Source organism: Giraffa tippelskirchi, chromosome X (assembly GCF_054371585.1).
Source record: "Giraffa tippelskirchi isolate mGirTip1 chromosome X, T2T-mGirTip1v1.2.pri, whole genome shotgun sequence".
In the NCBI taxonomy this organism is placed as follows: Eukaryota; Metazoa; Chordata; class Mammalia; order Artiodactyla; family Giraffidae; genus Giraffa; species Giraffa tippelskirchi.
In genome coordinates, this window is record NC_137289.1 from 18,761,862 (window position 1) to 18,785,289 (window position 23,428).

Genomic DNA, 23,428 nt, shown 5'->3' on the forward strand with positions numbered 1-23,428 from the left:
AGTGGGTCGTCATTTCCTTCTCCAGGGGATCTTCCTGACCCAGGTATCGAGCCCGTGTCTCTTACATCTCCTGCATTGGCAGGTGGGTTCTTTATCACTAGCACCACCTGGGAAGTCACACTGGATAGAGTGAATAGATATGGAGATACTCCGGAGTAAAAAGCACTATTCAAGTCCATGGGCTAATGATAATAAAGCACAGACTTCCTACCTATCGAGTTTGGGGAGCCATTGTACATTCTTTTCATGGAATCCAGGCCCTGGAGATGCTATGTATGAAAATATGTCCACCTCTAGGGGGCTTCTTTAGACCCACCAAGGATCTCTCCAAATCACCCTGCAGGAACCATGTGCTAGGTTAGAATGCCTGCCCAAGCTACATAAGGACTGTGAGGGATCAAAAATTATAGTTTCCATTACCTTTATTTATTTCCCCCATGGGAATAACTGAGTTAAGTTGAGTGAGTACAAAAGATTTGAGAAAAGAGTCTCCTTTAGACTTTGACTGTAGAGCCCAAATACTGTTTCCCATGCTTCTCCAAGTTTCCATTCCCTGTCACTCACATAGGAGGCCCCCTCCCCACCAGTCAGCAAGTAAGCCAGATTTTTCCAGTGGGAGGAATTGGAAGGGGGGTACAGATGTTCCATGTCAGTACATTTCAGGGACAGGTCCAACCTGTTTAGCCTTTAACTCATAAACTTGCCTTTTCTTCTCAATATACCATGATCCAGCCCCAAGCCACTCAGGCTCCCCCCAACCCCCAGTCCCTTAGGGGAAACAAGGTCCTTGCTGGCTGAATTTCACATGCAATTCCCAAGTTACAATGAACACTGCTTTCCTCATGGCCACCTGACACCAGAGCGGTTGCTCAACCCTCCCTCATTCCTATGCCTGCAGGGCTGGAATTAACTTGGTTCCCTGGGCCCCTGACTAAGTCAACTATTTCCCAAGGTGCCCTTCTGTTTTCTACTGCTCTTGATTGATTTCATACCGAGTTTCCACTCCTTTCCTCCAGCTTGAACTTTCTACATCCTTGAGGATTCTCCCCTTGCCTGTCATACTCAAGTCGACTGTTTTCTCATAATGCCCCTCCCCACATCTGGCCCAGGCTCTTGTTTGGATACAGGAGTGGTCCTTTACCCATCAGCAACTGGCAATCGCCAAACACACAGTTTCCTGAAATCACCTCAGTGTCCCCTGCCAAGAGGATCTAATTCCAGTACACACAGAACAGGGCAGATGCCTATAGAAAAAAACAACCAAGATACAAATATTACCGAGTTTTCCGACGAGAGTGGTTTTCAACAAAATAGCTTGAACTGGGAATGGCTAATCAAACTATAATCCATGAAAATATACTCAAGGGCATTTTACAACACTTTCCTAGGAGCATATTTTTTGTATACAGACCTTATTCAGCATTCTCTGAGGATACAAGTATCAGAACTTTATACATTGGTCTTATTTCTAGGCCTGACCAGATTTTTTAAGCAGGGGAAAATGTTACCAGTTCAGAAAACAAAGAAATGTGTTGGCATTTGATTTATTCTGCATGAAACTTGCTCCTTTTTCTAGTTTGGAGGTTAAGCATGGGGCCAGAAAGGACAACCACATTGACGTTAATACCTGTCCCCTTCCCTACCCCCACCTACTACCTTGAAACCTAGCGGGTCTCCTAAATAAGCTGATGTGCCAAGCAGAGGCCATTGTAAGTAGCACATGAATGAAGTGAGAGAGAAAGGAAACTTAGGAAGGCTCAGAGAGCCCTTAGTGGGGTGTTGGGCATATTGTGAGCACACAGTGAATGTTAGAGGTGCGGAGGAAGAGGAAGGAGAAGTGATATGGAACCAATGGCCAGATGACCTTGGATTCTACTGGAAAGAAGGGGTCTGACAGCCAGGGTCTCTTTGCCCCGCCACTCTGCCTTTCCAGCCGTGGCCCCTCAGGTAGAACAGTTGAGACTTTGTTCCCAAACTCACAGGTGTTCAGTCCTGCACACCTGGATGGAATGTGGTTCTCGCCTTCCTGCAGTTACTGAGTTGCTCTGAGGGAAATGCTGTACATTTTTTCCAAGGGAACCTGCACTTACATTTGCTCACAGTGATTTTTAAAATTCAGAAGATGATGAGCTTGTTGACTAACTAAATATGTCTGTTTGGATCCATTTGTAGCCTCTCCCAGGCAGATGCCTCTCCCTCCGGTGGCTGTGGGCTCCAGAAGCAGGGAGGGCAGTGGGGTATGAACATGTGAGTCGTTGGTCTTCTTGGACCCAAAACTTATTTACAGAGCACAGGATTTACAGTCAAAAAGGGTTTTTTTTTAAACATAAGTGGGCAAATCCTAGATACTCTCTATGTATACAAACCTCCCTTCCAACAGTTATGAAAGGACATTCTAAACTTTAAATGAGAACCCTGTTGGTGAAGCTCCACCCAAACATCGCATTGAGAGGAAGGAGATCACATAAGAATTGCTACCTTCAGGACCTGAAATCTCCCCAGTAATGCTGTGACTCCAGAAGTAGGCAAAGGTCCTTGTTATGGCCCTGGCTCACTTCCCCACCGCTGTTCATCTCACGTCAAAGCATAAGCTGGTAATGTACACCGAGGGATCGAATTCGACCCAGGGTCAGGTCAGCTTGAACAGTTCTGCACAGAAGTCCAACTTTAAATTCTACCCTCTGTGGAAGCAGTCCCCTCCTGCAGCTGCTCACTCCCAGCTGCCCAGCCAGCTGCCACCAGGCCAAAATTACCCCTACCTCAGGGTCCTCTCCACATACTGCCTAGGGCTCATATGCTGACCCATTAGCTGGAATTGCCCACAGTGGAAGTCAGCTCTGATTTTCACTAATATATATATATATATATTTTAACTATAAAAGGGCAACTTAGAGATACCCCTCACCCTCAGCATATGTGGAATGAGATAATACAAAAGCTTGCTGAGTCAAACCCCAAGAACCAAATTGAGCCAGAGATGATGTGAATGTGGAACCAATCAAAAGTTTCCTGGCTTAGAAAGGCCTGGCTTAATGGTTCTCTTTAAAATATTTTTAAAATTTTCAATCACGTAGGATGGAATCCTCACACTCTTTTTCCAGATCCTTGTTGGTGGTGGTGGTTTTATTTTTTTCTTTTCGAGATGTTGAGCCTGTTTCTATGTGTCATTAGCAGAGTTTGTGGGCAATAGGAGACTAGGTGTGACATTGAGGCTGGGAGTCCCAGGCAGCAAGAGGTCAAGAATCAAGGATTCAGGATCAAATCACTGTTGCTTCTGTAGTGAGAGGTTGTCACCCAGGCAATTAAGTGTACATTAATTTTCCAGCAATGTAGTTTGAAAACCGGCACATCAAATAAAATATTTCATACCCAGGAAAGGCCAAATGCACATTCCTGCATGTGGGTCCTTAAGTGGTATTTTTATGGAAGGAAACTTTATTTGAAACAAATGTCAGAACAGAAGTTGAACGTATGAAAGGCACTGAGAGACCATGGCACAGAAGGTTTTAAGACATCACCGGTAAAAAGCACAATCCTCCACCTCAGTGCCTTGCACAGTCGTCATGCACGTTCAATGCCCAGATGGTCCACCTGTGTGTGCAGGTGTGCACACTCACTTGCACATCGTTCACAGTGAAACCTGGTGGTCAGACTGCTTGTGTGTGAAATGAGAAATGGAAGTGGCTGGTGGATCGGTCATCTGGCCCTGCAACTGCTCAGCCTCAGGACAAGAAGGGATCTCACAAGGCTGGATGGGGCTCTATCTGCACATCCTTGGATGAGCAAGGAAATTAAGCTGTTTTCTTACACAGCTTAGAGATTCAGGTGCTCTGAACCCCAAGTGGAGAGCTTGGATCCACCACCACACTTCTGTCTGGGTGTCTTGGAGTGGGTGTGATGGGTATTTGCCGGTAACCTGTGCCTGAGGAAGGAGAGGATTAGGGTTGGCCTTGGTCCCCTGCCTGGGGAGGCCTCTGCAATTGAGAGATGTTGCGGGTGCATCATCAGGAAAAGGTTGCCACGAATCTCATTTCTGTCTCTGCCTTCCCGGATGCCTGCCCACCACCTCTTTTTTTTCATTCATTTGTACATACATTCCTCAAGTATTTACCGAACACCTATTTCAGGCATAAGCCTGGGCTCGCCAGGGCAAGAGTGTACAGAAGACGCTTGTTTTCTCCTCTCCCTCTCAATGGGTCTTCTCTCCTTCTCTCTCTCCCCATAATTCAAGTGGTAACAGGGGTGGATGGAGGAATATCCAAAATCCATCCCTGTTTGAGACATCCTTGCCAGGAATTTCCAGCAACCCCCTGGGGAGAGTGGCAGATTGATGAGAGTCCAGCTGGGACTCACAAGGGGGTGGAGGGAAGTGGGGGTGAAGGGAAACCCGAAGCCAGGCTGTCTGCCCAAGCCCAGGCTATAGGTCTCGTTTATCAGGCACTTGCTCTGTGCCAGGCCCTGGTTGTGCCATCCCTCCTACTTCATTCAACCCTCCAACCCAAGAGGTAGTTATTATACCTGGGCCTGTCTCTTTATGGGGAAACTAAGGCCAGGAGGGAGGAATGACTTGCCCAAGGTCACCTAGCTAGGAAGCAACATAGCTCCAGTTCAAGCTTAGGTCTATTTCCAATGCCCAGGCATTTAAAAAACTCAGAATGTGGTTTAGACATCAGCATTAAAATAGTTTGAAAGTATAGTATTAGTCGCTCAGTCGTGTCCGACTCTTTGACACCCCATGGACTGTAGCTTTCCAGGCTCCTCTGTCCATGGGATTCTCCAGGCAAGAATACTGGAGTGGGTTGCCATTTCCTTCTCCAGGGGAACTTCCCAACCCAGGGACTGAACCCAGGTCTCCTGCATTACAGGCAGATTCTTTACCATCTGAGCCACCAGGGAAGTAGTTTAGGAGCTTCTAAAAGGTTCTAAGAGCCCTGTTTCTCTGCCTAGTTTACTTGAGTTTCTGTATTCAAGAATCATGATTTTAGAGGACTCCCGATGGTCCAGTGGTTAAGACTCAGCACTTTCATTGCTGTGGGCCTGGGTTAGATCCCTAGTCAGGAGACTAAAATCCTGTACATCTGTGCCATGGCCAAAAAAAAAAAAGGAATGGTTTTTAATAATAGCTCCCATTTTTTGAGCACTACTAAGCACTTTTACACTCATTGGTTTCATTTACTCCTCACAACAACCCTAAGAAGTATTGTGTTGTTGTTACTATCCTTGTTTTACAAATGAGGAAAGAAACACTTAGAAAGTAACACTTAGAGGAGTAACAAATGAGTAACAAATGAGGAAAGCGACACTTGCAAAGTAACAGAGGAGTAACAAATGAGTAACACATGGGGAAAGCGACACTTGCAAAGTAACAAATGAGTAACAAATGAAGAAAGCGACACTTGCAAAGTAACAGAGGAGTAACAAATGAGTAACACATGTGGAAAGCGACACTTGCAAAGTAACAGAGGAGTAACAAGTGAGTAACAAATGTGGAAAGCGACACTTGCAAAGTAACAGAGGAGTAACAAGTGAGTAACAAATGTGGAAAGCGATACTTGCAAAGTAACAGAGGAGTAACAAATGGGGAAAGCGAAACTTGCAAAGTAACAAATGAGTAACAAATGAAGAAAGCGACACTTGCAAAGTAACAGGGGAGTAACAAACGAGTAACAAATGAGGAAAGCGACACTTGCAAAGTAACAGAGGAGTAACAAATGAAGAAAGCGACACTTGCAAAGTAACAGGGGAGTAACAAACGAGTAACAAACGGGGAAAGTGACACTTGCAAAGTAACAGAGGAGTAACAAACGAGTAACAAATGTGGAAAGCGACGTTTGCAAAGTAACAAATGAGTAACAAATGAAGAAAGTGACACTTGCAAAGTAACAGAGGAGTAACAAATGAGTAACAAACGGGGAAAGCGACACTTGCAAGTAACAAATGAGTAACAAATGAGTAACAAATGAAGAAATCGACACTTGCAAAGTAACAGAGGAGTAACAAATGGGGAAAGCGACACTTGCAAAGAAACAAATGAGCAACAAATGGGGAAAGCGACACTTGCAAAGTAACAGAGGAGTAACAAATGAGTAACACATGAGGAAAGCGACACTTCCAAAGTAACTGAGGAGTAACAGAGGAGTAACAAATGGGGAAAGCGACACTTGCAATGTAACATGGGAGTAACAAATGAGTAACACATGGGGAAAGCGACACTTGCAAAGTAACAGAGGAGTAACAAATGAGTAACACATGGGGAAAGCGACACTTGCAAAGTAACAAATGAGTAACAAATGAAGAAAGCGACACTTGCAAAGTAACAGAGGAGTAACAAATGAGTAACACATGTGGAAAGCGACACTTGCAAAGTAACAGAGGAGTAACAAGTGAGTAACAAATGTGGAAAGCGATACTTGCAAAGTAACAGAGGAGTAACAAATGGGGAAAGCGACACTTGCAAAGTAACAGAGGAGTAACAAATGAAGAAAGCGACACTTGCAAAGTAACAGGGGAGTAACAAACGAGTAACAAATGAGGAAAGCGACACTTGCAAAGTAACAGAGGAGTAACAAATGAAGAAAGCGACACTTGCAAAGTAACAGGGGAGTAACAAACGAGTAACAAACGGGGAAAGTGACACTTGCAAAGTAACAGAGGAGTAACAAACGAGTAACAAATGTGGAAAGCGACGTTTGCAAAGTAACAAATGAGTAACAAATGAAGAAAGCGACACTTGCAAAGTAACAGAGGAGTAACAAATGAGTAACAAATGGGGAAAGCGACACTTGCAAGTAACAAATGAGTAACAAATGAGTAACAAATGAAGAAATCGACACTTGCAAAGTAACAGGGGAGTAACAAACGAGTAACAAATGTGGAAAGCGACATTTGCAAAGTAACAAATGAGTAACAAATGAGGAAAGCGACACTTGCAAAGTAACAGGGGAGTAACAAATGAAGAAAGCGACACTTGCAAAGTAACAGGGGAGTAACAAACGAGTAACAAACGGGGAAAGTGACACTTGCAAAGTAACAGAGGAGTAACAAACGAGTAACAAATGTGGAAAGCGACGTTTGCAAAGTAACAAATGAGTAACAAATGAAGAAAGCGACACTTGCAAAGTAACAGAGGAGTAACAAATGAGTAACAAATGGGGAAAGCGACACTTGCAAGTAACAAATGAGTAACAAATGAGTAACAAATGAAGAAATCGACACTTGCAAAGTAACAGGGGAGTAACAAACGAGTAACAAATGTGGAAAGCGACATTTGCAAAGTAACAAATGAGTAACAAATGAAGAAAGCGACATTTGCAAAGTAACAGGGGAGTAACAAATGAAGAAAGCGACACTTGCAAAGTAACAGAGGAGTAACAAATGAGTAACACATGTGGAAAGCGACACTTGCAAAGTAACAGAGGAGTAACAAATGGGGAAAGTGAAACTTGCAAAGTAACAAATGAGTAACAAATGAAGAAAGCGACACTTGCAAAGTAACAGGGGAGTAACAAACGAGTAACAAATGAGGAAAGCGACACTTGCAAAGTAACAGAGGAGTAACAAATGAAGAAAGCGACACTTGCAAAGTAACAGGGGAGTAACAAACGAGTAACAAACGGGGAAAGTGACACTTGCAAAGTAACAGAGGAGTAACAAACGAGTAACAAATGTGGAAAGCGACGTTTGCAAAGTAACAAATGAGTAACAAATGAAGAAAGTGACACTTGCAAAGTAACAGAGGAGTAACAAATGAGTAACAAATGGGGAAAGCGACACTTGCAAGTAACAAATGAGTAACAAATGAGTAACAAATGAAGAAATCGACACTTGCAAAGTAACAGAGGAGTAACAAATGGGGAAAGCGACACTTGCAAAGAAACAAATGAGCAACAAATGGGGAAAGTGACACTTGCAAAGTAACAGAGGAGTAACAAATGAGTAACAAATGGGGAAAGCGACACTTCCAAAGTAACTGAGGAGTAACAGAGGAGTAACAAATGGGGAAAGCGACACTTGCAATGTAACATGGGAGTAACAAATGAGTAACAAATGGGGAAAGCGACACTTGCAAAGTAACAGAGGAGTAACAAATGGGGAAAGCAACACTTGCAAAGTAACAAATGAGTAACAAATGAAGAAAGCGACACTTGCAAAGTAACAGGGGAGTAACAAATGAGTAACAAACGGTGAAAGCGACACTTGCAAAGTAACAGAGGAGTAACAAATGAGTAACAAATGAAGAAAGTGACACTTCCAAAGTAACAGTGGAGTAACAAACGAGTAACACATGGGGAAACGACACTTCCAAAGTAACTGAGGAGTAACAAATGAGTAACACATGGGGAAAGCGACACTTGCAAAGTAACAAATGAGTAACAAATGAAGAAAGCCACACTTGCAAAGTAACAGGGGAGTAACAAATGAGTAACAAATGAGGAAAGCGACACTTGCAAAGTAACAAATGAGTAACAAATGAAGAAAGCGACACTTGCAAAGTAACAGGGGAGTAACAAATGAGTAACAAACGGTGAAAGCGACACTTGCAAAGTAACAGAGGAGTAACAAATGAGTAACAAATGAAGAAAGCGACACTTGCAAAGTAACAGGGGAGTAACAAACGAGTAACAAACGGGGAAAGTGACACTTGCAAAGTAACAGGGGAGTAACAAACGAGTAACAAATGTGGAAAGCGACATTTGCAAAGTAACAAATGAGTAACAAATGAAGAAAGTGACACTTGCAAAGTAACAGAGGAGTAACAAACGAGTAACAAATGTGGAAAGCGACACTTGCAAGTAACAAATGAGTAACAAATGAAGAAATCGACACTTGCAAAGTAACAGAGGAGTAACAAATGGGGAAAGCGACACTCGCAAAGAAACAAATGAGTAACAAATGGGGAAAGTGACACTTGCAAAGTAACAGAGGAGTAACAAATGAGTAACAAATGGGGAAAGCGACACTTCCAAAGTAACTGAGGAGTAACAGAGGAGTAACAAATGGGGAAAGTGACACTTGCAAAGTAACAGAGGAGTAACAAGCGAGTAACAAATGTGGAAAGCGATACTTGCAAAGTAACAGAGGAGTAACAAATGAGTAACAAATGTGGAAAGTGACACTTGCAAGTAACAAATGAGTAACAAATGAGTAACAAATGAAGAAAGCGACACTTGCAAAGTAACAGAGGAGTAACAAACGAGTAACACATGGGGAAAGCGACACTTCCAAAGTAACTGAGGAGTAACAGAGGAGTAACAAATGTGGAAAGCGACATCTGCAAAGTAACAAATGAAGAAAGTGACACTTGCAAAGTAACAGAGGAATAACAAATGAGTAACAAATGGGGAAAGCGACACTTGCAAAGTAACAAATGAGTAACACATGAGGAAAGCGACACTTCCAAAGTAACTGAGGAGTAACAAATGAGTAACACATGGAGAAAGCGACAGTTGCAAAGTAACAGAGGAGTAACAAACGAGTAACAAATGAAGAAAGCGACACTTGCAAAGTAACAGGGGAGTAACAAATGAGTAACAAATGAGGAAAGCAACACTTAGAAAGCCCAGGGTTACTCAGCATGTAAAAACTGAGCATAGTTTTATACCACGTTTCTCTGACACATCAAAGCCACTTAGCTGCTGGAGTATCACCTTGCCTTGAGCCCTCTATGATATTATTTCGAAGAGTCTTTCCTCAGACTTTCTTCTCACCCTTTCCCTGTCCATATAAATCTCACCCATTTCTGTCCTGTAAGGTGAGCTGTGTCACTGTCTCCTCTATAATCCCCTCCCCAAGAACACTTATTATTCCTGATACCAATCAGCCTAAAACTCCCAAGCATGTATCCATATAGGAGGAATCATAACCAGAACGTTACCAGCACCAAATTTTTAGTCACCTTTATAGATAAGCTCATGGAATCTTCAGAAGACAAAGTAAAACCATAAATTCTTATATTTAGAAATAACAAATACTACTTAAAACTTGATTTTTAAAAAAATGCCTCCTAGTTTGATGATCTCTCACCAGCAAAATCTCTCAAATGAAGGGGAAAATCCCCCTTCCTGAAAATCAGTTTATTTTATAAACAATGATGAGGTGACCCTTTTGAAAGTGTTGCTTAATTAGAGATTCAGAATTTAAACATACATTCCTAGTGATGTGTCCCAAATGACCATATCCCTTGAGAAGGACAATCCTTCCTATTTCATTAATCTGCTCCTTCCCCCTGGTTTTGTAGCACAAACACCAGGACAGCTGCCATTTTGTGCCAAGAGTTTGTCTTTCCATTTTCCAAGGGAGCAAAGAACAAGGAATATCTCCCTTATCTCCCAATCCCCTGGATGGGGTCATGCCCTTTGAGGACTTACTCTATTTCAGCCTCTACCTCTAGGCAGTCAGAAAAATAACTCTGAACCACCCAGAGAATGAGCACCTGCTTCAGTGACTGTCCCAACGTGAACACACTAATCCCCGGGTTTAGCAGAGGGCCGCCTTCCATGCAAAATGGCCAGGCTTTTCTGCCAGGTCGGCCGTGCTGGTTTTAATAGCGCTGTCTTGATTTCTAACAGCTGGGGGCCACAGTTGTTCAGTTCTTATTGTGAGCTAGTGCATGGCTCAAACAATGTAAGATTCTTCATGAGGAGTCTGAGAGAATGCCAGATGGTAGTATTAGGGGAAACCAGCTCAGTTCCTTTCTCCAACAACTCAAGCTAGTGCCTTTGACCAGGAACGAAGAGCACCCCAGCCCCACAGCTTTCTTAACGCTCACCATGTGGGCTTTTTTTAAAGTGACTACTAAAATGTTTCTAGAAGCTCAACTTTTATGAGGGCCCCAGGGCTGCCCAGCAAGTTATTTAGAACATGGAGCCAATGTGAAGTCCCTTTCAGCGGTCTGTTCCCTTCCCCCTCCCATCCAAGCCCTGTGCATAGCTTCACAAACATCCAGGCCTGGTAAACATACCCCAGCATTCCTTTTAAAGACATGATGAAATCAAAAAGAGACACAATCTCTGTCCTCGGGGTGTAAGTAGGACCATGTGATTCCCCACTTCTGTAACAAATGCAAGAGTTTGAGAAAGTGCGGTACCTTTTTTCCAGTCATAGAGATCTTGGGGGTTGAGCTTGCAGGCCATTCTTCAGAGTTGGGGTTGCCATATTTGGTGGCTTTGTACAGAAGCCATGCCCATTTCCCTTGTCAAAATAGACGGGGAAGGCCTGAATATACAGCGTGTCCTAAGGTGCATTATACTCTGGGTCACCATGCACCTCATGGAATAAATGTGTTCCATTGAAATCAGGAATGACAGCTTGGTCTTAAGAAGTCAAAACTACAAGGAGTGATCAGTGACCTCAAATTGTCTTCTCTGAGTACTTCTGAATTTCTGTCTCTCATTTATTGCTTTTTTTCTCGATTCCTTCTGTTTGAAAAGCTATTAATTTTCTCACCTTCCCATCTGTCATCACCCCATAAATAATCTATGCCTCTTTTTGTAATGTCCTCTTTGTCAGACACCTGCCCTGTATTACTTTCCTAGCATTGGCAAATACTAGAGAGAAAACTCTGGAAGCACCATGCTTATGGCAGATGCTTCCAGGCCTGTCTTTGCCACTTACTAGCTTTGTGTCTTTAGTGAGTTCCCTAATGTATCTGATCCTCAATTTCTTCTTCTGTAAAATGGGGCTATTACTAACAGTACCTCCCACAAGGGGCTGCTGTGAGGATTCAGTGAGATACTGTAAGTAAAGCTCCTTAGCACAGTGTCTCAGTAAATGTTTGTTTCCTTCCTTCTTCAGAGGAATTTCAGTTTCTCCACCAGATAGCTGCCTCTAATGAACAGCCTTGGGTGGACTCTTTGTTCCCATAACTTAGGAATACAAAGAAAACTTTAAAAAGTGACAGGGGAAACACAAATGACACGTTCAGCTGCTGTCTAACAGGACTGCCATCTTCAGCCTGTGAATACTCTGTTCTTCCTCTTGTCATTTTCAAACCTTGGGCTATTCTGGAAAGTTCGGTCTCTGCCCCTCACTGCCATTTGCCCTCTTAGAGCTTCTCTCAGCTTTTTGCAGCTGTGGAAAGTTGCTCCCAGAGGCCCTCTGTTTCTTTTGTTTGCTCTGCTCCCTTGGCTGAGTTTGAGAGTCAATTCTTCTCCCTCTCCTAAACAACCCGGCCGCCAGCACTGACGCAAAATTCACCACGTATCTTGAAGCAGTGGTCCATAGGTCAAGTCACTGCAGGACTTTCCCTTCCTTGCCACAATGATTTGCTCACTATAGTATCTTCCAATTTTGTATCTGGTGTAAAGGCGGAGAGAAACTAGGCAGGCTCCTGGGAAGGCCCAAGGCCTAGAGTCTCCGCCCTTCTGGGCCTCTATTTCCACAGTTTTAACATGTGATGTTTGCCTTTGAGGACCTTACAGGATTGCTGCAAGGATCAATGGAGATAACAAGAGAACACACTCTACGGGAGGAGTGTCTCTATACACAGAAAAGATAGCCAAATTAAAGCCAAAAGCGGAGATTTATTGCCATATGTGACTCATATATATTGAAACAAACTTCCAAAAATCCTCAGATTCTGCAATTGCTTAGAACATTGCAAAGAAGCATAAAAAGGGGGGGGGGGTTGTTGTTCCCCCCACTCCTTTCTAGGTTAAATAAAGAATATTTAAACTTTTGAGCACTTGCCCTATAGCTATGATGCTAATTCCAAGGAGCAGAGCCCCAACACTTCCATTCAGTGCAGGAAGTTTGAAAAGAGAACCCCCAGTGTGAGACTTTCAGAGGTTGTGCTGCTTGAAAGGGCCAAGTCAGTCCCCAGTCATTTAGAGCTGGACAGTAAGCCCCATTCTGATGCCTACATTGTGACTCACCCTCCCTTCTCCCCTGGCACCTTATCCTTGTCACTGCCACCAATATCAGCAAGGGCCAATCACAACAAAAACCTGGCTGAAGACTCAGGTCCCTGTGAGGCCGTATTGTGTAGTCCTGTAAATATCAAGAAGATGTATATAAATAACTGCATACTGTGTGTGTGTGTGTGTGTGTGTGTGTGTGTGTGTATTCTCTCCTGCCTGTATTCATAATATATGCACTAATTATGACCACATTATGATACATGATTACGAACACATTATGAATTATGATCATATATTACGAACACACACATGGGAACACACATGAGGCATTTGGTGATAGAGCCTTCAAGACACTGTAACCTAGCCTCCCACACAGGACAGGAATTCCCTCTCCAGCCATCCTGACAAGTGACCACCCAGACTCTACCGGAAGGCCTGCAGAGAACCAAGGAAGCTTAGTTCTACAACAGACTTCTCTGTGCATTTTTGGACAACTTTGAAAGTCAGAAAAAGCCTTCCCGATGTTACATTAAAATCTCCCTCTCTCCTTCCACTCTCTTGCAGGCATCCAGTACCACTAGCAGCTTTAGACAGTAACTTTCTTTAGACAGGCTTCTTTCTTTCTAACTTCCTGTCTCCATTCTTGGTTAGTTATCATCTTCCTAATCCCAAGTGGAATTTAATGTTGTAACAAGACAAAGAGTCAGAACGTTCATCCTTTCAAACTCTTATCTCAGGAAGGAGGCATGTGTGTCTGTTCAATTTGTTGGAAAAATATATTTATTAGTTTCCTAAGGCTGCTGTACAAAGTAGCCCAAACTGGGAGGCTTAAAAACAACAAAAATATATTCTCTCACAGTTCTGGAAGCTAGAAGTCCAAGATCAAAATGTCATCAGGGCCGTGCTCTCTCTCTGACGGCTCTAGGAGAGGATCCTTCATTGCCTCTTCTAGTTTCTGATGTTTGATGAAAATCCTGGGCCTTCTTTGGCTTGTAAGTGCATCGCTCCAGTCACATGGCTGTCTTCTCCCTGTGACTTCACATCATCTTCCCTCTGTGTCCAAATTTCCCCTTTTAGTAAGAGCATCAGTTATATTGGATTAGAGCCCACCCTAATGATCTCATTTTAATTTCATTATCTCTGTAAAGACCCTATTTCCAAATAAGGTTACATTCTGGGGTACCAGGGGTGAGGACTTCAACATGTGAATAGGAGGGGACACAATTCCACATGTATATGTGTATACATATACACACATATACATTTATAGCTAAATGATGTAAGTTCAACAGCTTGGCCCTTGAGAAATATTTCAGAAAAGAGGCCTTTGTTCTTAGTTAAGAGGAAGATAGATTTTCAGGAGTAGAGGCCCTCCTCTTTTTGTTGTTAATATATATTTTAATAGTATTATATATCACATATGTATATATTATCAGATATAATAATGTAATAGGTTAGCCTGACACTATTTATATGCTATATATTTACTTTTAAATATATATACATTATAACAGACAGATGATGAACACAGGTTCAACGTATCATGTATCTATTTTAACAAAAGACTAATTGCATAGAGAAGGTACCAAGCCTACACTCTGCCTTAAGTATTTTGACATTGCTGGGATAAGGACCTATGATACCAAAAGTCAAATTTTTGTTATATAAAAGTTACAGATGGCAGAGATGGAGAGTGATATCTGCCAGTGAAATACAATAGCATATGTGGAGATGGGGTCAACTTCAAAGCATTCTAGGGGAGCACTCAGGCTGGGGGCGCTGAAACAAAACCTGGAGTTGGCCTGGATCTCTCAGTTTGGAGTTGGTGGAGTGGATTGAGCGAGTCTGGCCCAGAGTGAGCCAAGGGTCAGCTTGCACTGGGGGAGACTTAATCCATCTTGCCTCTGATTTTTCAGGAACCTCTGGTGCTTTTTGATTTCCACCTCTGTGCTCAGAACTGACAGTGGACATGTAGATGAGCTCTGAGGAGGAACAGACATCCAGCCCATGTTTTGGTTCCTCCTTGTAGCCAAGGGAATCCATCCATGGGCAACTTAGGAGATCTGTGTCCATTGGCTTCAGTCAACCCAGTGGTTCCAGGAAGCCCCTTCTAGGCACCCAGTGCTCTTCAGTACCTTGTGGACCTGGGACTTTTGGTTCTGATGATACTGTGTCTCTCAATTGCCTGACTTGGTCTGGGTGGTCTTAAGAATTTCTTCTCTCCTCCCATGTAAAGTCAGACCAGAGGAAAGTTGTACCTATCTTCTGTGTAGAGGTTGACTTCTTTCACTTATCTGAGACCATCAGAGTGGGGGTAGCCTGTGAATCTCCCATTACATCTAGGCATGCTGACACTTGTTGTGATTGGTTGCTTGATAGCAGGAAGGAGGACAGTGACCCGGGTTGGGGAGTTAGTGCATGGAGTGCTGGCTCTGTTTGGAGTGGCTGGCTAGCAGCTAATCGAGAGGGCAGTGGGTACAGTTGTCCTGGGCTAACATACAGCCCTTGGCATCAGTGAGCTCAGTAGACAGTCAGGTGGGTAAGTGGGCAGGACTCTTGATGTGGGCCCTACACTTTCTACCAAGAAAATTTTCACTGTTGCCCCAGGACATCAAGGAGGAGTTTGGGGAATGAGTGGAGGAGAGATTTAGCCAGTAACAAGGTTCAGGCCTGTAGGGGCTAGATAAGGAGGCACAGGGGAAGATGGTAATTTCTGGTGGTTTCTTCATTCTTTTATTCAATAACTATGTACTGAGTACTTACCATGTACCAGACACTATAGTAGATCAAGACTCAGCTCTCCAAGAAATTTATAGCCCAAGAATTAAGGGATGGGAAAAAATAGTAAGGATGATGGCAACAGCAGGAAATGGATTTGGGTTTTCCTTTCTTCTTAATGTGTGTGTCTGTGTATTCGTCCATCTGTCCATCTGTGTGTGCCTGTATATGTGTGTGTGAGAGAGAGAGAGAGGGAGAGAAGGATTTGCTTTTCCCTCAATGTCCTGGCCTCAGGGCAATGCCTCTTTACCTATTCCAATATGCAGGCAAACCTCCCAAACTATAGGCTCCCTAACAATGGGCAACAGCTTTCCTACCAAAGGAACCTTTTCTAAACCTTTTTTCCCCCTCTCGGGAGCCAAGGGATGGTGAATGGCCTCAGTCAGGGTGTACACACATGGACCAAGTGGCCACATTCTGGGTGGGGGCATACACAAGGTAGCTTTGGGTTTGGGAGAGCCACATATTAGTCAAGTCAGGTAAAAATCAGCCAAACAGTCTGTAAAGTAAACTGTGGTTTGATTTGGACTTAAGCCATCCTTCAGCTGGGGCCGTAGACGTGCACCTCACTTTAAGAAAACCTGTACCCAAAAATCCCAACTTTGAAAGGGAGAGAGGAATGTGCCTGACCATTTTTGAAAGCCATCTAGAGCCCTTGTTTATTGACACAGGTGTATCAAAGAGGTGGTGAAGCCCTTGAAGGAGCATCTGATTCAGTCCTCTGCCTTCTGATGGTAACACCCGGAAGTCATCTTGGGAGAAGGAGCCTTTCTCTGGTTTGGGCAGCCCTCCAGAGATGACTAATGGGTTAAAAAGGCGGCCATGCTGCTGCGGACTTGCAACCTCTGCCCAGACACAAACTTACCTTGTCTTTTGAAATGAGAAGGAACTCTGGGGCTTTGTGGCAAAGGGTGTCATTTTCTGAAAAATCAGACTCAAATAAATTATTAAATTAACACATAAACTGGGTTAGGGACACGCATTTGGGATTTTCCTTACATTTTATGGAAATTATGAAATACATCCCTTCATTCAACTTTAAAAACTGAACTAACTCACTTCTCTTCACGAAAGGGAATGAGTTCCCATAACCTGATATTTGCCATTTCCATTAAAATACAGCTTTCTATATTTATTTGGAAATGCTTATGTTCAGTCAGGGTATGGTTTACCCTTGTTTCATAGGCTTATTATAACTTGATTTCACATCAGACTCCTCACCTTTTAGTAACCAAATTTATGACCCAGCGAAAACTTCTCTCTCTTACAAGGAGCTTGGATTCTTACTTATTTCGCAACCTTTATTTGTGCATGAGATGAACCATGACATTTAAACTATGCTTGATAGCTTAACAGATTATAAGAACAAAACCAGATGGCCCAAACAAAAATAATGCTTTGATTGCCTTCAAATTCAATGTCAAAAATTAAAAACAGCTTTCAAAAAGCCTTGCCTTTTTTTTCCAGAAATGACTTTGGATCATATATATGTATATAGACTTTTTCTGCTCCCCCCAAAACTAAAAGTATAGAAACTAAAAATTTAACAATGATTATTTTGAGATCAAAGAATGCTTTCTTTTTTTTTTTCTGTATCTCCCAATTTGTCTACAGTTTTTTCCCTCCACTGTTTCCACCTTTAGACTCAGAGGAAAAAAAAAAAAAACACTTTTAATGATTAGTTTAATTTGAATGAAATCTTTCCTAGGGTTGAGTCAAGGTGTTTTCCTCGGTTGAGAGAATGGACATTGTTAAGCATTAGCAGTTCATAATTCTTCTTCCTCACCAAACAATGAATAATGTGTGGTTACTTTAACAGCTTGCTTCATGAGGCTGGAAAACGAAACTGGGCCCAGATTTCTTTAGAATGAATGTAAATTCTACAAAAGCAGTAATTTAATTTTCTAACTCACCTTAATGTACCTTCAACATCATTAATATAATCACAATCCTCACTTTCTTTGAGAGCAGCGAACCAAGTAATTCTTTAAAACTGGGCCTCAATTTTAAAAGGCTCCCAAGCTTTGAGATAGTTGGCTGGGAAAGTCAACATGAGACTATTTGAATTTCTAAACTAAAGGGTCCACAGAGTGTTAGGATTCTTTTGTTTTTATTTTTTAGAAGGATTTTTATTCCAACTCAGATTCATTTTTCTTCAAATCAGCTGCAAGAGCGTGAACAAACTTTGCTGCAAATCAATGCCCTGACAGTTATATTTCCCTGAGATAATTGCATACTGCTTTGGAGTTTCCTTTTCCCCTCTGTTTCCTTTTGTTTTGACAACAAGATTCTGGGAAAACAATATACAAGTGATAACTCTGCTGTCATGAGTATACTGAATTTTAAAAATAAATAACTGTCGATCCCAAAAGCTTCCAGGAGCCTATGGAGTGAATTCTTTTTCCAAACCGTTCTCAAACCAGATGTGGAAATGTTTAGCTAATTCCCCTCCCCATTCCCCATGCAAAGAGTTCATATGTGTCTCTAACGACATCAGAGGCGATGGGGAGGCAAAAGTCCTGTCTGCTTTCAAGGAGATTTGTGTTACACATCTCCATTCGCTCACCAACATCACAAGACTAAGTTGGATTTCAGCTTTTGTCTCTCTTAAAAAGTATCTTCTTTTCCCTGAGATTAAAAATGCTCTGTGTTTAGGCCAATATTCAATCTCTTTCTTGTAAGACATTAAGAAATAGAGTTCATATTCCCAGAATGAAACGTTTCATGTTTTTTTAAAAAAAAAAAATGTAAAGGATGTATTAAGATTTAGGCTTATTAGGGAATTTTTTTTAAAAGGGGAAAGGAGGAAAACTCTTTTAAAAGAACTGATGGAAACTGTGTATGCATAAACCACATTTAGAAAAACAGAAAGCCACTGTACTCTATAGCTGCAAGGAAAGCAAACATTTTGCATCCACGTGTCATTAGCAGCTCTGGATTTGCTGGCCTCTCTATAGCTCAGTTCAGGACTGTAGGTACCAATAGCTGAGCCCTGTTTGATTATACAAATGCATCGAAGCTCATAGCTTCTGGGATGTCACAGGGATAATTTGCAGTTTTTCTAACAGTCCAACCTCCTCTAAGAAGCCAGGGTGAGCGTTCCACTCTCTGCAGTTATTTCTTCCCCAGATCTCAAGTCCCTTAGCTCCTGTGATGCTGTGCACAGACTATGGCTAAAAATAGCTCTAATTTGCCATCCTCGCACAGCCCTCTCTTCTCGCACCCCCTTGCCATCTTTACCCCTTCAGCCCTCTTTTTCCTCTGCTCCCCCTCACCCTATAATCAGCGCCCACCCTCTCCCTCCCCAGTCAAGTCCAAGATCCCATTCTACCAGCACATCTCAGCTGGATGTTAGAAAGGGCTGCTGACTTGATGAATTCACACTGTGTTGTGAATGACTTATAACCATCCCTTAACTCACACCCACACTCCCACACACACACCCTCTAACTTTCCTGGGAATTGCAGGCATTAGGGAAGGGAGGCTGCCCAGTTCTGATGACCTGTGCTCAGCAAAACGGAGCAACTCCCCAAGAGTGGCATTAAGCTAAGCCTTAGCAAGTTCATTAGCAAGTGCATTCTGCTCTCTCCTGATGTCCCAACTCCTCTATCTCATCTTAGAGATGCAGCCATTTTTTTCCTTTGGTCACACACAGCTTATGGGATCTTAGTTCCCCAACCAGGTATCAAACCAGCACCCCATGCATTGGAAGCACAGAGTCTTAACCTCTGGACCACCAGGGAAGTCCCTAGAGATGCAGTCTTAAACATGGGTCCCACTAACTTCATTTTTCAGTTTTATCTGAGCCCAAGCTATGTTGTCACACACATATATTGCTCCAATCTTGTGGCTACAAGAAAATCAGAGGAAACAAATTCTGTCCTATGCTAAATAAACTCCCAAACTCAGTGATGTTTACTAACCCCCTTCCTTCAAGACTGACTCAGTGAATGTAATTCAAAAAGTTAATGTTGGGGGTGAGAGTGAGGTAGTCTAAAATGATTGGTTAGGGGACAACTGTAATGTTTCTCACACAATCTGTGCTTTTTATAATTCTCTTTGGATTAACCATGAGAAGGAGGAGAAGGGAAGACAGAAAAGATACTCAAGGGAGGGAGAAGAAGTGGATGGTGAACTCCTTGGAAGAGAACACAGCCTTAAACTTGGTCTCAGTTTCCCTGGCCTATTCCAAGAAGTACTTAAAAGGGAAGTTTTTGTTCAGGGCAAATAGGTCCAGACTGTGAGACGTGAAGGAAGGAGGAAAGAGGGAGAGAGAGAGAGAGAGAAGGACACTCCTAAAGCGAGCTCAGGACAAGGTGGTCTCTTCCTGAGACCAAGACAATAGTTCAGCAGTGATGGAGTAATGACCTCAGCTTCCAGAAGCAACCTCAGCAAATACACATCATTCTGGAGCAAGTAGCTTGTTTATTTAGCTGTTGAGTCATTATCCAGGAGCAGCTGGCATCAGAATTTACTTGGTTTTTGTTGTTGCTGTGGTCATGATCATTGTATTTTGTTTGGTTGGTTTTTTGGAGGGGTAAGAGGGTTGAGTTTTCGGTTTGTTGCTGCTGTTGTTTTTTCTTTCTTTTTCTTTGTGAAAAACAAACAAAAAAATAGTCTTAAGAGAGACATTTCAGAACAAAGAGGAAAGGAAGGAGCCAGGTAAACCTCTTAGGCTTCTCTTTACACCTCAATATCCTCAAGAGAATGAGGAGTCAGTAACAAGGGAAAGAAAGACAGGGGCACCAATCAGATCAAGTGCTGATATAAAAACAAAAGTTTTCATCCAGGCCAGAGCACCTGGCTAGTGGGCTCCTCTGCCATTAAAGAAAACAGCGAATTCATCAGTATCAAAGGAAGAGAAAGAGCTGTATTTTTGAAACTGAGAAAGAGGGGAAGAAAGAACTGTCTTGGGATGCTTTTTATTTAGCACAGTGCTGGGCACATAGTAGACACTCAATAGATCGAATGAGTTCATTTACTCAAGGATTACTTAACTCTTCAGGGAACAAAAGTAAAACCCTGCATAGACACTTCCTTTGAAATTTTAGGCACTTTTCTATTTGATTTATTCTATTTTCACTTTTAAAATGAAAGCTGAGTTGAACAATATGTGATTATATTCGTGTTCCTTCCTTCTTTCTTCATGTGTACACCTTCTGAAGCTGTGTTTTAGACACTGTTCTTAGCATGACTCCTTTTTTCTCTTTATTACTCTGCCTGTCACTCTTTAGGAGGTAAAAGGCAATAGGACTGGGAAATGGCTACAAAGCTTCCTATTGAAAAAGAAAATAAATGTAAAAGACCAGTGAAAATAAAAGAATGTCAAGCAAAGCATATGACTCCACAAGGTGCAAGCCATGGCCACAAAGAGCACCTTAGGAGATGCCTTGACAATCAATGTGTAAAGTGCAAACCCATGACTTGCTTTCTTCAATATGGGACTTTTGGGTAGTTTTCATGTGTAATATGGATGGGAAAATGTCAAAATAAAAACCATTATGTTTTTATTTCTGCAATTTTACTATTTTACAAATAATATATTAGGGAATCTGTTGGTTATAATGACTTATGATGCTACTGCTGGCATTTTTAAAGCATTCATTTGATCACTTTAAGTGAGCCACTTGTTTGTCGGAAATAAACCACAATTTCTTGCTGGGTTTTCATTTAATTAAATTTGTTGCTAACCAAAAGAAGGCAATAGAGAAGAGTTCATTAGTATGGTATAGGGGAGGACATTGGGCCTTCAGGAGGAAAGTGCTGTCAGCTTGAATTAAACTGTTATTTTCTGTCACCTTATTTAATGTTTGGCATGAAAACAGTTTTGTTTTCTTTTTTGTTGGGGTTGCACACAAAGGAATGCTACTCCTAATCATTGACTTTCATTGTATATGTGAGGGAGTTGTGTTTTATACCAAAACAACATGGTAAAGTCATTTAAAGAAATCATTGTAGTTATCTAGAAACCCATGAGTTCCAACAATGAAATAAAAATTCAGTTCTCTCTCACAAAGATATTTTCCTTTGCTTCTTTTTTTTTCAGTTTTATTGAGGTATAATAGACAAATAAAATTGGAAAAGATTTAAAGTGTACAACATGCTGATTTGACATGCATTTACATTGTGAAAGAAGTCTCCCTACTGAGTTAATTAAACACATCCCTCACCTCACATGTTTAGCTTTTTTTCTTTTCAGTGAGGACATTTAAGTTCTACTCTCTTAATTTTTTTTTCAGTGCTTTAGGAATGGCCTCTTTTTTTTTTTTTTTTTGGCTGCAGTATGTGGCATACAGGATCTTAGTTCCTGGACCAGGAATCGAACCCGTGTTCCCTGCGGTGGACGCAAGGAACCTTAACCAATGGACCACCAATTTTTTTTAAAAATGGTCACGTTTGAACTTACCATAAGAAATACAATGATTTGCCTTTTGTGTTTTTGTGTGCTCTAGAACTCCTCACGGGATAGCTTCCTGTTTCCTGAGAGTTGTTACCTGATAACCTACCAGAATGAAAGTTTTCGAGCTGATAAGAGGCCTGATCATCCTCACCTCTGTGTTTCCAGCCTGTTCCGGGCAAAATCCAGTGACTGTACTGTGCTCCACAGATTGGTTCATGGTCACGGTACACCCCTTCATGTTGAACAACGATGTATATGTGCACTTTCATGAGTTACATTTGGGCCTGGATTGCCCTGTCAACCATGTTCAGCCACATGCCTACCAATTTACCTACCGTGTGACAGAATGTGGTATCAGGGCCAAGGCTATCTCTCAGGACATGGTTCTCTACAGTACCGAGATATACTACACTTCCAAGCGTACCTCATCTAAGTATGTGATTCCAGTGTCATGTACTGCCCCGCTATGTTCCCCGTGGCTCACAACGCCCTGCTCCAGGAACTTAGCACCCAACGGAGGGCTCACCACCCGGAATGGCGAGACATGCTACGAAGTGTCCACCTTGTCACAGTGCAGCCCAAGGCCCAACTGCTATTGTCTGCCTTGTGTCTACAATGAAAGAGGGAAGAGCCAAGGCCCACGTCACCAATCAGACAAATAGAAGCTCTTATGACCCTCCTATGTGTGTTTTTGAGAAAAAACAACTCATAGTGATTTCATGAATGAGCTTTTTTAAAAATTTTTTTGTGTATTTTTAGGGGAAAAATAAAACCCTGCTGGCATAGAAATATCAGTTGGGCATTTTTATTTCATAAACACATACAAACCTTTTACTATGCACCAGACACTCTTGTAAGTGCTTTACAAACATGAGTGCCTCGTCCCTTCTCTAAGATGACTTTTCTCTCCTTCAAGGGCCCCCAATGAATCCCTCCATCTGTCTATGCATGTCCCTGAAACTCTACACCACCCAACTTAGCACTTAGCCACATACCTTCTTAGTTTGATTTATCAATTTTCTGTATCACTTTTTGTCCATGGAAGGCAGAATTCACACTCAGTTCAGTTCAGTCGCTCAGTCGTGTCCAACTCTTTGCGACCCCATGAATCGCAGCATACCAGGCCTCTCTGTCCATCACCAACTCCCTGAGTCTACCCAAACCCATGTCCATCGAGTCGGTGATGCCATCCAACCATCTCATCCTTTATCGTCCCCTTCTCCTCCTGCCCCCAATCCTTCCCAGCATTAGGGTCTTTTCCAATGAGTCAACTCTTCCCATGAGGTGGCCAAAGTATTGGAGTTTCAGCTTCAACATCAGTCCTTCCAATGAACACCCAGGACTGATCTCCTTTAGGATGGACTGTTTGGTTCTTCTTGCAGTCCAAGGGAC

The 23,428-nt window shown here is 42.3% G+C and overlaps 1 protein-coding gene and 1 non-coding gene across 2 annotated transcripts in view; both read left to right on the forward strand.

Annotated features, from left to right (window-relative positions):
* PLAC1 (placenta enriched 1) overlaps nucleotides 1-22,825 on the forward strand; it is a 39,783-nt gene extending 16,958 nt beyond the window's left edge. The window contains exon 2 of the mRNA XM_081566507.1: nucleotides 22,089-22,825. Coding sequence (XP_081422633.1) covers nucleotides 22,147-22,698 — 552 coding nt within the window. The 5' untranslated portion in view covers nucleotides 22,089-22,146 and the 3' untranslated portion in view covers nucleotides 22,699-22,825. The remainder of the gene's footprint in view (nucleotides 1-22,088) is intronic.
* On the forward strand, nucleotides 4,990-5,062 carry TRNAE-UUC (transfer RNA glutamic acid (anticodon UUC)). Its single transcript has one exon. It is a non-coding gene; the product is annotated as a tRNA-Glu (tRNA).
* Nucleotides 22,826-23,428: the final 603 nt, after the last annotated feature.